The sequence below is a fragment of the Rousettus aegyptiacus genome, unplaced genomic scaffold (assembly GCF_014176215.1).
Source record: "Rousettus aegyptiacus isolate mRouAeg1 unplaced genomic scaffold, mRouAeg1.p scaffold_m13_p_7, whole genome shotgun sequence".
Lineage (NCBI taxonomy): Eukaryota > Metazoa > Chordata > Mammalia > Chiroptera > Pteropodidae > Rousettus > Rousettus aegyptiacus.
Window position 1 is genome coordinate 3,049,706 of NW_023416310.1, and position 13,976 is coordinate 3,063,681.

The following is a 13,976-nucleotide window of genomic DNA, read 5'->3' on the forward strand; positions in this document are numbered from 1 at the left end:
TGAGCGTCAGGCATTATTTATTTAAAAAATGAAATTTGATAAAAATAACAAAAAAATGAGTATGCACATTACTTGTTCATTAATGGAAGCTGAGATGAGCGTCTCAAAAAAAGGTTTCATCTAATTATCGCTATTTTAATTTTTTTTTTTTTTTTTTTTTTTAGGCGAGGCAACCCTTGGTTGACCTCACAGATTGCAAGGACCTTGTCAGCTTCCAATCCCTTATTTTTTATTTTTTTACACCTACAGCACCTGGTCTTCCTAGGTGGTCTCCCATCCAAGTACTAATCAGGCCCGACCCTGCTTAGCTTCCGAGATCAGACGGGATCAGGCTTGTTCGGGGTGGCACGGCCATTAGACTATTTTAATTTTTTTAAGCTTCTAGAACATTTCAGTTTTAAAATGTGTAACTTAACCAAACATTATTTTCTTTTTTTCTATTGTGTTCCCCACTTTCCTTGTCTAATGTGTTTACAGGGGAAACGTGGCCCCGCTACGAGGATGCCACACGAGGTCCTCAGGGGGGATCTGGGGTACGGTTAATGGCGGTCCCGCACAGAGACCCTCACTCTCAGCGGCCAGGACGGAATCTGGCTCCTTCCGCTGCCTGCCCAGCTCCCTGCCACAGCCGCCCGCTCTCTTTTCCCTTCTGTCAACCAAAGGCAAATTGGTGTTCCTGAGGCACGGCTTTCGGCATTCCAGTCCCACGATCAAAAACCTCACCTGACTCCCTGATGCACAGACAGGATGAGGATCAGGCTCTTCTCCAGCCTGGCACCAAGTTCTCCTGCTACTTGTCTGCTCCCCCCACCTCGCCCTTTGCCTTTCCAGAACCGTGCCCTGCTTACGCTTGCCGGGGAGCTCGGCTTCAACCACGTTTACAGGTCATTCCCAAACACGCCGCGCACTGTCAAACCCAGCTCTGCTAATGTCATTTCCATGCCTGGAGTGTCATTTTCTCTGAAATCACTTTTATCATTCCAACACCAAATCCAACCACGCTTGCCTAACGAGCCTACTTCTAGCAAAGCTGGCCAAAAGGGACTTCGCTTCTCTCCCCTCTGAACGCCTATGACACCTACTATCTATAAAACTCATGGGATCTATGTCATAGGCCTTGTGGGGCCCGTGTACACACACGCACGCACACACGTGCACACGCTTCATGCCCCCAGTTATGCTCCACACTGCCAGGTGAGCCCTCGGTATACCTCCAGGGTACCTTACAACTGAATGCAGTAACTACTCGGTGACGCCATCTTACCTGTAAGTGACATGATAAGCGTGTTCAAGCCCCGTGTTGTCACGTCGCGCCCTTCTTCTTTGCCCAACCCTATCTCCAACCCAGTTTCTCAACCGTTCTCCAAAATATCACTCCAGATCGCAAGCTAGTGAACACTCTCGAGAGCTGTGCCCTGCTCCCGACGCGGCACCTGCCGCCGGGCTTGGGCCGCGCACCTAATCGAGGCCCTTAATCGAGGCCCGTCGATACCCTCGTCTTCATTTAGAAGACGACGCGAAGGTTACCGCTCTCCAGGAACGTTTCTGAAACACACCTACCCACTGATCTTCCTTTTTAACTCAGCTTCAGCTCCCCTTAAACGTTCCGTGACGACGACGCACACCCCGCGGCTGCGTCCCGTGTGCGGCCCACGGCGCACCGGGCCGGCACGCCGGGCCCACGCCTCGCTTCCCGCCGGAGCGCTGACCGGGGCCGGCCTTGTCAACCCCTGACTCGGTTTCTGCCCCAGTTCCGGGAGACCGCCGCTGAGGTAGGACGGGAAACTCTCGCTACTTACAGCTCGGGCTGCCAGCGTCATCACCACGCCTGTGAGGAATGTCAGGTAGTAGCCGGGGTACACCCCGTGCCAGATGGCAGAGAGGACGAACGTCTGGATGGTCGGGCTCAAGGAGGCTCGTTCGTAGCACACCCTGAGGACCACAAAAGGCACAGGGCCAAGAGGAGTGCACGATTAGACTCTGTGAAGCCACCACAGCCATTCCCTGCCCGACAGGGCTTAGGGGCACCGGGGTAATCACCACAGCGTATCTTAGGGGCAGTAACGTGATCTGTGTCCTTGGGGAGGTCACAGCTGTACAGTGTCAGATTTAGGAAAATAAACTTAATTCCCATCTTCTTCCTGGTATGAGTAATAGCTAAAATGATCATTTCTAGTGTTTGGGATTCTGTATTATTTATTAGAAAAACTTTAAAAGTAAAGTTATTTTTATTTTACATTATTTTATTATTTTTTTTAAATAACATTAAGAATTCCCAACTGATCTAACGAGACTAATCTTTCTGGCAAGTAGGCCGTGCTTGGTCTAGAGTTTTCTGGTAACAGATTACGAACCTCGGATGAAAATAAGATTTTTCTTAAGTCATCAAATTTAAAGTTTAATGACGACAACAAAGATAACAGAAAAGGCTAGCTCTGAAAATCCGCAGCCACGGGAGGACCGCAAGGCAACATGGAATGATGACAACATATTTTGGTTATCTCAAGAGAGAAAGGCATTCGACTTGTCATAAAATCAAGGCTCTTACCGAAGGAAGTTGCTATACATAGAATGGGGCTTAAAGACCTACGGCTACAGAGAAAATTTATAAAATAAATTCAACACAGGGCATTCTGTCTTGTGTCTCGCTGGGAACAGCGAGGCAGAGTCTCTGGGAGTGTCTGTGAATTTCCTAGCTTCATCTTCTGTAAATGACCTCTGCCTGGGCCGCCTTTGCCTCCTGCGTCCACCTGACAAATCCCCTCTGATTGCGAACCTCAGCGCGAGCCCTTCCTCGCCCTTCGGGTCCTCGCCGTGCCTGCTCCCCTCCCTCTCAGCGCCCTGGCCGCAGGGAACGGCACGTGCCTGCGGCGCTGCTGTGTCCTGAGCAAGACCCGAACTCGGACGGCAGAGGCCGAGGCCTTTGTCTCACTCATCTCTGCATCCTGTGTCTAGCGGATGGAGCCCCGTTGAACTGAAACATTTACAACTGGAATTGCGCTACAAAGTCTAGGGCGTGCGTACGGTGGTTGGATAGGGACGCTCTGGTTTAAAGAAATCTCCAGGGAACGAGAGCAGGGGGACCCTGGTGTGGTCTGACCTCGGCAGAGGCCTTCGCGGGCGGGCCAAGAGGTCAGCGACAGCGACCTTGCTTCGCAGGTCAACGCCGTCTCCTGGGGAATGCCAGCGTCACGGTGTCACTCGGCACACGTTAATTTAACCAAGAATCTGGAGCTCGGTCTCCAGTGTCAGGTGCCGAAGCAGAGCTGAAGGTCGTCCCTGAGGGGCCCCTTACCTTTTGAGCCAAAGAGCTGTCTGAATATTCCAATTATCAAGAAACATCTTGAAACTTGTTGACATCTGAAAAACAAAGGAACTTCTTTTCTTTGGCCAACAAAATAACGACGCTTTAAGTGTAAGTAATAACGTTTTATCGGGCTAAAACTAAATGAACTTGACGACGCAGGGCAGAGATGTCCTTCCGGACGCCGCGTTTCCGACACAGCTCCGTCACGCTGGCAGAGGGGCTTGTCCGCCGCGGGGAGCATCTACGGGCAAACGGATCACCGCCATTTTCTCCTCTAGGCTAATGTTTAGGGGCGTCGTGAAATTCTGTGACGGAGCACGCACACGACCCTTTCCTGAGGATGGACGTCCCCTGACATCGCGGTCTCGCAGCTCCCTCCGCTCCGCACCCCTGCGGCCACCCCGCCTGGAACCCGCCCCTGCGTGAGCGGCCAGCCTGCCGCCGGCTCCCCACGGAGCTGTCCTGGATCGGAGGGCGCCCCGGCCCGCCTGGCCCCCGCTCCTTCCCTACGTAACCATCTCCTCCTCGGGTCTCCTCTTGCCTCTCGCCACCCGCCGTCCTGTGGCCCGTTCTCTACGACGCGCGTCAAAATCTCGGGCGCCTTTTCTTTTTCCGTCTAACTTACCGACCTAGCGGAATCCTGACCGCGGAGCCCCACCCCGCCGGCCTCCCTGTTCATCACACCCGAACGCGGAATGGCACGCGCGTTCGCGGCTGCCGTCATCAGGTCGCGGTTCTCCACGCCAACGGGCCCTCAACCTACCGAGCAGGCTCCGTTCCCCTCGACGGTTCATGCTCTTCCTGGAGATGCCTATCAAACCGAACCGTGTGACGTTGTCTTTTTTTTTTTTCCTTTTATAACTCAAAGCCAGGTAAGTGTCAGCAATGTCACAAGCTCCCGTCCGACACTTCAAACGTTCTCACTCTCGCATGCCTGGTCCTATCGCCTCCTCCCTCCCTCACGACGAGGAACTCGGCCTCCGACCTTACAGATGGCGGGAGCCGGCGCTACAAGCCCGGCAGCACCCACGCGTAAGCTTTCGCCCTTCCCTGCCTTCGTAGCGGAAGTGGCCGCTCGTCCTGAGGCCGACCTGCCCACCTGCCCTCGGTAGCCCCTCCCCTCTGCCCATCTTCCTAGGGGCTTCGGCTACGGATAAGCCTCTCTTCCCCTGTGCTCAGTTTTCACACTGCCCCTCTTCAAATACTCCAGTCAGCACCCGCGTTTCCATCTCTCTATTCGTAACACAAATCCTTCCTTCCACCCATCACCCGCCCCTTCAGCTCCTGCCTTATCTCTACCCTCCTTCCCTTTATGGGTAAAAAACGTCTAAGAGTTGTGCAATCTGGCTGTTGTGCTTTGCCCTCCCTCGGGACTGTCACCCAAATCATGGGCGAACTCCCAGGCGTCAGAGCCGATGGCACCTGTGAGTCCCTGTGTCACAGACGTCACGGCAGCATTGGACGCCGAGACCCACGGTGAACTCCCTTCTTTTCTTCATACGTTTTCTTGCACTCGTGGGGGTGTAATCGCCCTTTCTCACAGGGGGTGATATCGCCCCGACGAGGATGAAAGCTGGTTCTTAAGAAGCCAAGGAAACTTACTCTTTTCACATGTAAAGCACACAGTACATACGGTACATAAATGGATATACGGTTTATCTGCGATATTAAAATTTCATGGTGGGCGATTAGGAAAAGACGCCTCGGAAGGCTCCGAAACCGTGAACCGAAGGTGAGAAACACATACTCATCACCCGACTTCCAAAATGACCAGTTTTCCCTCCCTTCTCGATTTTCATAACTGACGTTAAGAGTATTTCAAAGCAAATACCAGACATCCGATTTCACCTGTAAATGATTCAGAATTTACATCCCATAAATAGGACTTCTGAAAAACCACGATCGGACCCAACAAAATGAACAGTAACCTCGTCACATCCTCTAATACCCGTACTGTACTCAGATACTCCTGATTGTCTAAAAACGTGTTTTCCCAGTCGGTCTGTTCTGTCGGGAGCCCGACGAGGTTCCCACAGAGCGTGAGGCACAGAACCCACTCACGACGCTCCATCGCGCTCACGAGAGCCGAAAGCTCTTCACGCGGCCTCTCCCACGGCCTCGGCCTCGGCCCGGCCGCTCTCTCGCCAGCCTCGTCTGTCACCGCCCGCTACGGTGAGCCTCCGTGAGCCACACTCCCTCAGGCCGCTGCTCCCTCCTGCCCGGCCACTTCCTGTATCATTCATCGGGACTCAGCTTACGGTATTATGCCCTTCAGGACACTTTCCTCGTCTAACATGGATTCCGATCATCTAACAGCAAGCACACACCGCCCCCTCTCTGAGCATCACCTGCCTCTCTGCGGCCCTGTAACTCCGCCCCTGCATACCCCGATCGTACCTATCTTATTCCCCGCATGCCCAGGGCCTGGGCACATGGTTGATGACCAGTGGATACCGGGTATATGAAAGAGTGAGTATTCGTCCTAGAAATATTTTAATAGCATCTTGGACGTCACACCATAACTGATGAAAACAAACGATGGACCTTCGAATGGCTTATGGTAACCAGCTTCTTAACGATTTACGTACCTCTATTTGCCGAATCCTCAAATTGGAAATTAAGTCCCAACGAGCTTCTCCATTTCTATCATACCCTCTGAAACCAAAGCCTGCGGCATTGTTAATAGCATCAGCTATAGAAAAGTAAAAAAAAAAGTATTAAGAACCTACGTAACAATCTGCCGTGTTCTCCCAGAAGATGTATATGTTACTCTTAAATAGTAACAGTAGCTTTATTCCCAGTCTAATCTAGTATTTAATAAAAGGATTCTTGACCCAGTTTTTAGATTATCCTAACAGTTTTCGGGATATATCCCTAAATTTTGGACATGAGTTCTAAGGTGTGTTTCTTCTACATAAATGACTCTCATTGTTCAAATTGGTCTTTAACTACATATCCTCAAGGGGGCAGTCTCACGGCTACGTGTGGGGTGAGATACACTTCACAGCTGCACAATAACAGAAAAAGTCACGCATTACTTACCTAACGTCCATGCAAAATAGTATTTGGGTCTGGCAGCCAAGAGAGAGACGTACAGGTAGATGACCTTGGTGGGCCACGAAGCAGTAGCTTGGAAATGCTCATCGATGTTGTACTCCACGGGCAGCGTGTTAGAGATGGTCAGGTGGAAGAGCAAGGAGAGTCCGCAGACCAGGAGCTTCTGAGTCACCGCCGCCTGGAAGGGCGAGACGAGACACCGTGAGCCGAACCCACCTTCCCGTCTGCGACTCTCCTACACAAGGTCTCGCAGCCTTTCTCGACGAAGCAGTATCTCAGCAGCCCCGGGGACCCAGCAGTGAGAAAGGGGGCTCAGGCCGCTTGGTGGGGAGCCGCAGGCCGGCTGGGTTTGAATGCTAGCCCCGCGCCCGCCACCCCGGGATCTCGGTCAGATCACTCAGCCTCCGAGCCTCAGGTTCCTCGTCTGTTTCGCGGCGAGGCTAACGGCGCCGACCCTGGAAGCTGACTGTGAGGGCTGACGCAGTGACCGCGCGCGGACGACAGGCGCGATCGGGGTTTCGCTGCCGCTACGGTTCACGGCTGGGGTCGGACAGGGAACCGGGCGACGACTGCGGTCGGCCCTTAAAGAGGAGGACGGTTTGGACTGGCAGTGATCAGGATAAGGGGCGAAAGCAGGCGAGGAGAAGCGAGCGCTGCGAGTTTGCTGGGACAGAAGGCAGAGGAGGGGAAGAGCCTGGACGAGCAGGCTGGCTCGTGTAACGTTCTGCGTGACTGTACAGCGTCCTCCTCACAGAGCCGCGGAGCATCGCTCCTGGGGACTGGGCGACGCCACTTCCCTTGACAAAAAGGATTTTAAGGGAGGAGGTGGGTAAACGCAAACCTGGAAAACATCAGCGTCCGTCACTAAACAGCTTAAGGGGCAGGTGCGCGCGGGCGGCGGGTGCGCGCGGCCTTACGTTTGGCGACGGCTCCGTTCTCCCGTCGTGCCGGTCCTCTCTGCCGTTGTCGCCCGGCGGCGTGGCGGCGTGGTAGGATCGGCCCTCGATGAAGGTGATGTAGTCTTTGTAGGAGCAGAGGGGGCCCGCCAGCACCCCCATGAAGTTGCAGTTGTAGCTCAGATACTCCAGGAGGCTGGGCCTGCGTCTGCGAGTGAAACACAGCGACTCGTGAGGCGTGGCGGGCGCCCCGGGGAGTATGGCCAGCGCGCGCCTCCGCCTCTCCGCTCCCGCCTCTTCCCACGCGCAACACCCCCGTGTTGCCGTTTGCATCCGGACAACAAGAACTTCGAAAGGTCGGGACGCGGGAACGTGCAGCAGTGTTCATGGCTAGAAGAGCCTCTATGCAGAGCTTTATGAGCGGCCATGAAGGGTTTCTCCTTAACTCCTCCTAGGGAAACCAACCCACGGCGGACGAGGTCCGGCACAAAGAGGCACCTCTTCCTAGTCACCCGGTTAGCAAATCCATGGGTGAGCCGACCACGCGCCCACACGCGCCGGAGTCTAGAGATTCCGCAGCTAGCAAAACAGCAATTCTGCATTCGCAGGACGTACCTAGCGGTTGCCTCAAACTGATAATAAAAACCGGGATGCGAAGTGCCACAAAGAGAAGGGGGCATTTCATTGTGTCACTGAGCCAGAGACGGCCTCCCGGGTGAGGCAGCTTAGAGCAGAGACCGGAAGGCAGCGAGCAAAGGAGCCGTGTGAACGCCCAGGACGCGGAATCCAGGCCGCGGGCACGACGAGAACCGGGCCGGGGCCTCGGCGGCGGGGCGGCTGGTGCGGCCGGACTGGACGGAACCAGGGCAGGGAGGCAGGAAGGACGGGGCAGGAAGGACGGGGCAGGGGGACGGGGCGGGGGGACGGGGCAGGGGGACGGGGCAGGGGGACGGGGCGGGGGGACGGGGCGGGGGGACGGGGCAGGGAGCCGGGGCGCGATCGCAGGGGGCCTGCCTTACACGCCACCTGGGGACTTAGGGTTTATTCTGAACGCGATGAAAAACTATAGGACCGTCTCCGAATACTTAGGTTTCAAACAAACTGCTCTAGTCCCTGTGCGTGCGGACAGGGGAAGGGTGGAGAGAGGAAGGCCAGGCAGCAGGTGACCGGGGCTCGGAGCAGTGCGAGGCCGGGGGGCGTACACCGCGTCTGGACACGGGGTGTCCTGAGGGACTGGGTGTGGGTGTCAGAGAGAAAGGAATCGAGGACGTCGCCCCACATTGCCAACTCGACTGCCTTGAGGGCCGACAAATGGCTCACGGTATCTAAAGTTTGCCAGGTGTGGTCGGCGCAGGTAACCGGGTGAAAATGGTTAGTGACGGAGGAGGATCTGCGGACTGCACATATCGCCACGTAAGTGAAGTCGTGGTGGATGTTTTTATTTATTTTTGAAAACCGGCTCCATGTATCAAGTCTGCTGTCCACTGGCAGCTGTAAACTGTCACACGCAGAAGAACAGCTACGCCCGGGAGCCGTCGGCGGCTTCTCCAACCCGCGACAGCCCCTTCTTCCTCTCTGTCTCCCGAAGAAGCACAGATACGCCGCGTGGCCGAGACGCGCGTTCGTGAGGGGCGGTCGGCGAGAGGGCACCGTCCCCCGTCCGCCTGGCACTCGCCGGGCCGCCACGCAGCCCGACGCCTTCTCCGATTTGTTCAGAATCACTTCTCCCCATTTAGAGGTGTTTTGGACTTTAAGCATTTTCTCTTTAGGACTCAGCATTGATGAGAGAAACATGTTTCGGGCAGATTCTCTCGGGCGGTTCCTGCCACCGAATGCCGAGACGCAGTGCTTTCTCGCTGGCTCACCACCGGGACGTGCCCTGCAGCCAGCCACAAAGGGACCTCTTGTGCGCCAACAACAGCGTTCCATTTTCAACACCAATTATTTCAGGCCCCAAAACAATGGCAGCTTCTGTGCGCGCAGCTCAGCCTTCCCAAGGCAAACTATGTATCACAGTCGCAAGGACAGGAGATAACTCCGAACCATGAAATTTGCTGAAGTCATCTTTGTCTTGACTGTCACATCAAGGGACAAGTCTTTTAGGGGCTGCAGTAGGCGACTATAGTATATGTGATTAAAACGAAAGCCAAGTATAATTATAATACTTCGCTTATGATAGTAAATGAAAATTTGTTCTTTCGATCCATCATTTTTATTTGGTATCAGCTATGCATTGGCCTAGGTCAGGGCTTCTCAGTCTCGGCATCACTGACAAGATGATTCTTGTCAGATTCTTGTCACATTTTGACAAGAATTCCTTGCTCTGGGGGACTGTCCTGTGCACACAGGGTGTTTGGCAACATCCCTGGCCTGTATCCATTAGATGTCAATAGAGCCATTCCTCTCCATTTGTGACAGCCAAAATTGGCTCCAGACATCGTCACACGCCTCCTGGGAGCACAATCGTCCTCAGCGGTGACCTGCTATCTAGGTAATGGGGCTGCAATGACAGACAAGACGTAGTCTTGTCCTCACGGAGCTTACAGCTGGGTAGGGAGAGGGACAATCAAAATAAACGAACACGTAACACCGGACAGTAATACACGGTATGAAGAAAAACAAAGCAGGCGGAGGGCTCGCGCGTACCAGTGGGGCAGGAAGAGGCGCTCCAGGTGGAGGTGGCCGTGTGGTCACAGGCGGACGGGGCCAGGCAGGGCGGAAGCCCCGGCTCCTGCCAGAAGCTTGTTAGTTTACTCTCAGTTCCCAAAGGAGCCACTGGAGGGTGTTCATCAGCGGAGGGGAGTAATATACCCCAGTACGCGTCAAAACGGCCTCTGGCTACTGGGTGGGAAGCAGACTGTGGACGGCCACGGGGACAACGGAGCCCGGGTAGGAAGCGATCGCCGGAGACCGTGCGGAAAGCGAGGCTGGGCTGGGCTCTCACGGGAACGGCGAGACGCCGGTCACATAAGCGACGGTCAGATGTCAAGGTCAGGCCGGAGGCAGGTTTCGCAGGACGAGCGGACGTGCCGGAGTGGATGTGCGGTAAGGAAAACGGGGCTGGCCTGAGTTTACACCCTAAGTCACCTGTGACAAACGGCGCCACCCTGAGCTGAGTGGGTGACGGGGGGGGGGAACCAACGGGCCGGGGGGAGAGAGAGCAGGAGCCCGAGGCGACCGTGTCCTCCTCGAGGCGCCTAGTCGTGGTCCTTGCCCCGGGGCTGAGGTGGCCGCTGGTTACATGAGGCCGGCGCTCGGGGGACGGGGCGGCATGGGAATAGGAAGCCGGGAGGCCTCGGCTACGTAGACGGCATCGCCTGTGATCACCCGGAGACGGCGCGCGGGCCCCGGGGCTGGGCCAGGGAGCACGCGGAGGGCCCGTGCTAAGGGAAGGGGGGGACTCAGCAAAGATGACGGAGAGAGACGGCCAGAGAGGCAGGAGGGGAACCGAAGGACGCAGTGTCCTGGAAGGCAGGTGAAGAAGGTGTTTCGAGGACCAAGGGACCAGCTGGGTCAAGTGCTGCTGAGGGCTGAGCGACATGCGAGCTGAGGCCGACAATTAAATTTGCCAAGAATAAGGGCGACCTTGACAGGACGCTATCAGACCAGGAGTGGGGACGAAAACCTAACTGCAGCGGGGGAGGGGAGACGGGGGCCGAGGGGGCGGGGCGTGTGGGTGATGGGCAGCTAACGCCTGCCTCTGGAAGGAGGACAGAGTTTGGCACGGATACAGGCGGTGTGGCAGACTCGTTTTCTGCAGAATGAAGTAGAGTTGCCTTTACTTCCTCCGAAAATAAACTCCGCTACCGCCTCGAGTATGAAGGAGGAGTGTTAGAGCACACAATCTCACAAGAGAGTGGGAAAGTGCGTGGACTCAGGAAACGCGGCCGAATCGTCGGCAACACTCAGGGCCATGATTTTAAATCTGGGGTGACGAATGCGAAACGAGTCCAATCGGCAAGACCGGGTGTCTTTCCACTCCGCCTGCTCCCACTGCTCGGGTGGGCAGGGAGCTGGATTACCTAGGTCCGGGGTTTTGCCAGGCAGGAGGTGAGAGGCCGAGGGCAAACGGGACCTGAGTTTCCACTGAGTGGTCCCGGGGACGGACCACGGAGGCATAAAGGTTAGAAACCTGAGATCGAGTTAACCTCTCCTCGGCTCTGTATGTTCGAGCATGTATTTCCTGACATTTAATGACTGACAATAGAGAATGTCAAAATAGAACAATTAAAAAAATAAAAGACATAAAAAGATCCCCAAGACAGGCTACCTGGGATCAAAGGCGAACACTTAGGGGGTGAGGTCTGTCTACTGTCACAAGCTTAATCTCATTCTCTAACAGCCCTGCATTGATTAGTTCTAGGTTCTCAGGAAACAAGGTACTTCGTAAGACATTTTTCTTTAAGTAAAATGTGTATTTGATCTCTGATTATACTGGATTAAGATAGATCCCGCCAAGACAGTAAGCTATTCCTTAGGTTAGTCAACGGAGTCCCTATAATTAATGAAGTAGAAGCCTATCTCAGAATGAATTCCTCAAATAATAATGAGAATGTCTTACTACCTCTTCATTATTTGAAAACATGGCACCTGTGTTTTCATAGTTCCCAGCCCCATACCTGTCATCAAGTTATTGGTCTACAAATGGCGATTATTACTCTTAATCACTACATGGCAGATGTGAAGACTGTGATCTTCCTGTCCTTAGAGAACTCAGAGCCTTCGAGGAGGCAGAAAGCTTGGCAGACAGTCTCACGGTACGCAGAGGGTGTGTACTCCATGATGCTACATTCAAGGTGCCATGGGAGCTTTAGAACGGATGCCTCGCCTAGCCTAGCAAAATTTGGTGTCAGGGAGGTATGCAAAGGGAGGAGGGTTTGGTGTTCATGAAGAACCTCTAGAAGGACAAGCAGCTTTGGCCGTGAGCGATGTGCGTCTCAGGCAGAGACAGCGCGAACCATGGCAGGATGCAGTTAGAAGGTACGTACCTTACCGCTAACTCTCTCTGCGATGGGGTCAGTTCCTCGTCCTGTCGAAACATGCCTGAGAAATAAAAATAGGTGCTCCTATCAATCATGGTGCAGTATCGATTACGACGTCTCCAGAAAAAAACAATGGCGTTTTTTCCCATTCACAGTTTCGTCCCTTTCTCATTTGCAGTTCATGCTGTGGCCCCGACATTATCATGTTTGATAAAATGGGTCCAGAGGCTCAGCCACGTCGAAGGACCATCGTGAAACCCAACACGTCTACGTCTGTGTAAGACAACAGCCACCATGCAATCCAACACGTCTAGGTCTGCGTGAGGCGAACAGCACACACCAGAGAATGATGCGACTCCTCCAGAGGAAATCGTAAAGTTTGAAAATTCCTAAGAGCTGGCACTTTTAACAGTAAAGGCTATGGCTTTTCAAAAAAAGGGGCATTGAGTTTTTCTATTATTGGGTGATTTAAGTGACTGACATCAGTGCTATGGCAAGAACAACTTCCTCCTGCCTGACTCTGATAAGTGGGAGCCGTACGCCTCCACCATCTTCAGCGGTCTACCTTACCGCCGCCCCCAAAATGGGAGGATAATGTGATTACAATCAACTTCCTAGGTCCTGACCCAATCTGAAGACTAAAAGAGGACTGAATTAAGACGCAAACATGCTTCAGAATATTTGTAGGTCTCCCCTAGCAGATGGCACAGATCTGGCTAAAAAACTCATCTGTGAAGTGCCCTCGGCTACTACAAACGCCTGTGGTAACAGGGTGCTGATTGGGTGCTGACGGGTGCACCTTCAGCCTTTCAAGGAACCACAGACCAACTCTTTTGCCCAGAGTCCTGACTGTTAGCATGTCCTCTGGCAAGGTGTTTGTTCACTGAAGATGCAAAATATGAACATTTGTAAATAAAAGATATATAAATACTTACACTAAGAATATGTGTGTGTGTGTAAGAGACAAAGGCCAAGGGGAAAAAAAATTCAAATCTTAATAAAAATGGAACACAGAGATGAAGCAGGAATTAGTAAAACTTAATTTAAACCCAATGTCTATTCTAAACCGTCATAATATTTTAGGGTCATATGACTGAATCACACTATTTTACTTTGCTTTGTCACTGAATTGAATGCAAAATAAAGATAAAATCCTGAAGAAAAACACACTTTAATAACTCTATGCATACTTATTTATTTTCCCGTCCGACTTCATCCCCACCCTTCCTCTAATAAAGAACAAAAAGTTATGATAATCTCTCAAGCAAAAGATTATTTGAATATAATTTCTTTCAGTGATGACAAATTAATTTCTCATTCTTACCATCATGAATTTCATAAGCCAAACTAGTGATCTTCTGGGTAATTATCATCATTGGGCTGCGACAAAACAAAAAATAAATATTTTAAAAGAGTGTATTTCAAATAATACTTTCTATGGGAAAAAAAAGTTTATTTGGCTTATATGACTATGAAACCCTGACCTTTTTTAACATTAAAAAATATCCTCCAAGGGATTTCAAAGAGGTAGCTCGGGGGCCTCGTGTTTGAGGCGGGGACTAGGGGGAGGGCCTGGGGGGGTGGGGAACCTGGGCGTCGCTTCACGAAGCAGAACGGAGCAGCTCGTCCTGAAAAGCTGCCATGGCTGAGGGTGCAGCCCCGCCACCTTGCCCACTTCATGCAGGGGACGCTAGGTGGGGGAGAGGGCGGGGCACAGGGCCCCGCGGGCGAGTC

The 13,976-nt window shown here is 53.1% G+C and overlaps 1 protein-coding gene and 1 pseudogene across 1 annotated transcript in view; both read right to left on the reverse strand.

Moving 5' to 3' along the window:
- The window catches only part of MBOAT2 (membrane bound O-acyltransferase domain containing 2), a 75,491-nt gene that overhangs the window by 3,732 nt on the left and 57,783 nt on the right, over positions 1-13,976 (reverse strand). Inside the window, exons 5-11 of the mRNA XM_036224578.1 lie at positions 13,567-13,622; positions 12,249-12,303; positions 7,282-7,468; positions 6,350-6,542; positions 5,896-5,999; positions 3,296-3,360; positions 1,800-1,932 (exon numbers count right to left, since the gene is read on the reverse strand). Coding sequence (XP_036080471.1) covers positions 1,800-1,932; positions 3,296-3,360; positions 5,896-5,999; positions 6,350-6,542; positions 7,282-7,468; positions 12,249-12,303; positions 13,567-13,622 — 793 coding nt within the window. The remainder of the gene's footprint in view (positions 1-1,799; positions 1,933-3,295; positions 3,361-5,895; positions 6,000-6,349; positions 6,543-7,281; positions 7,469-12,248; positions 12,304-13,566; positions 13,623-13,976) is intronic.
- On the reverse strand, positions 241-359 carry LOC118605917 (annotated as a pseudogene).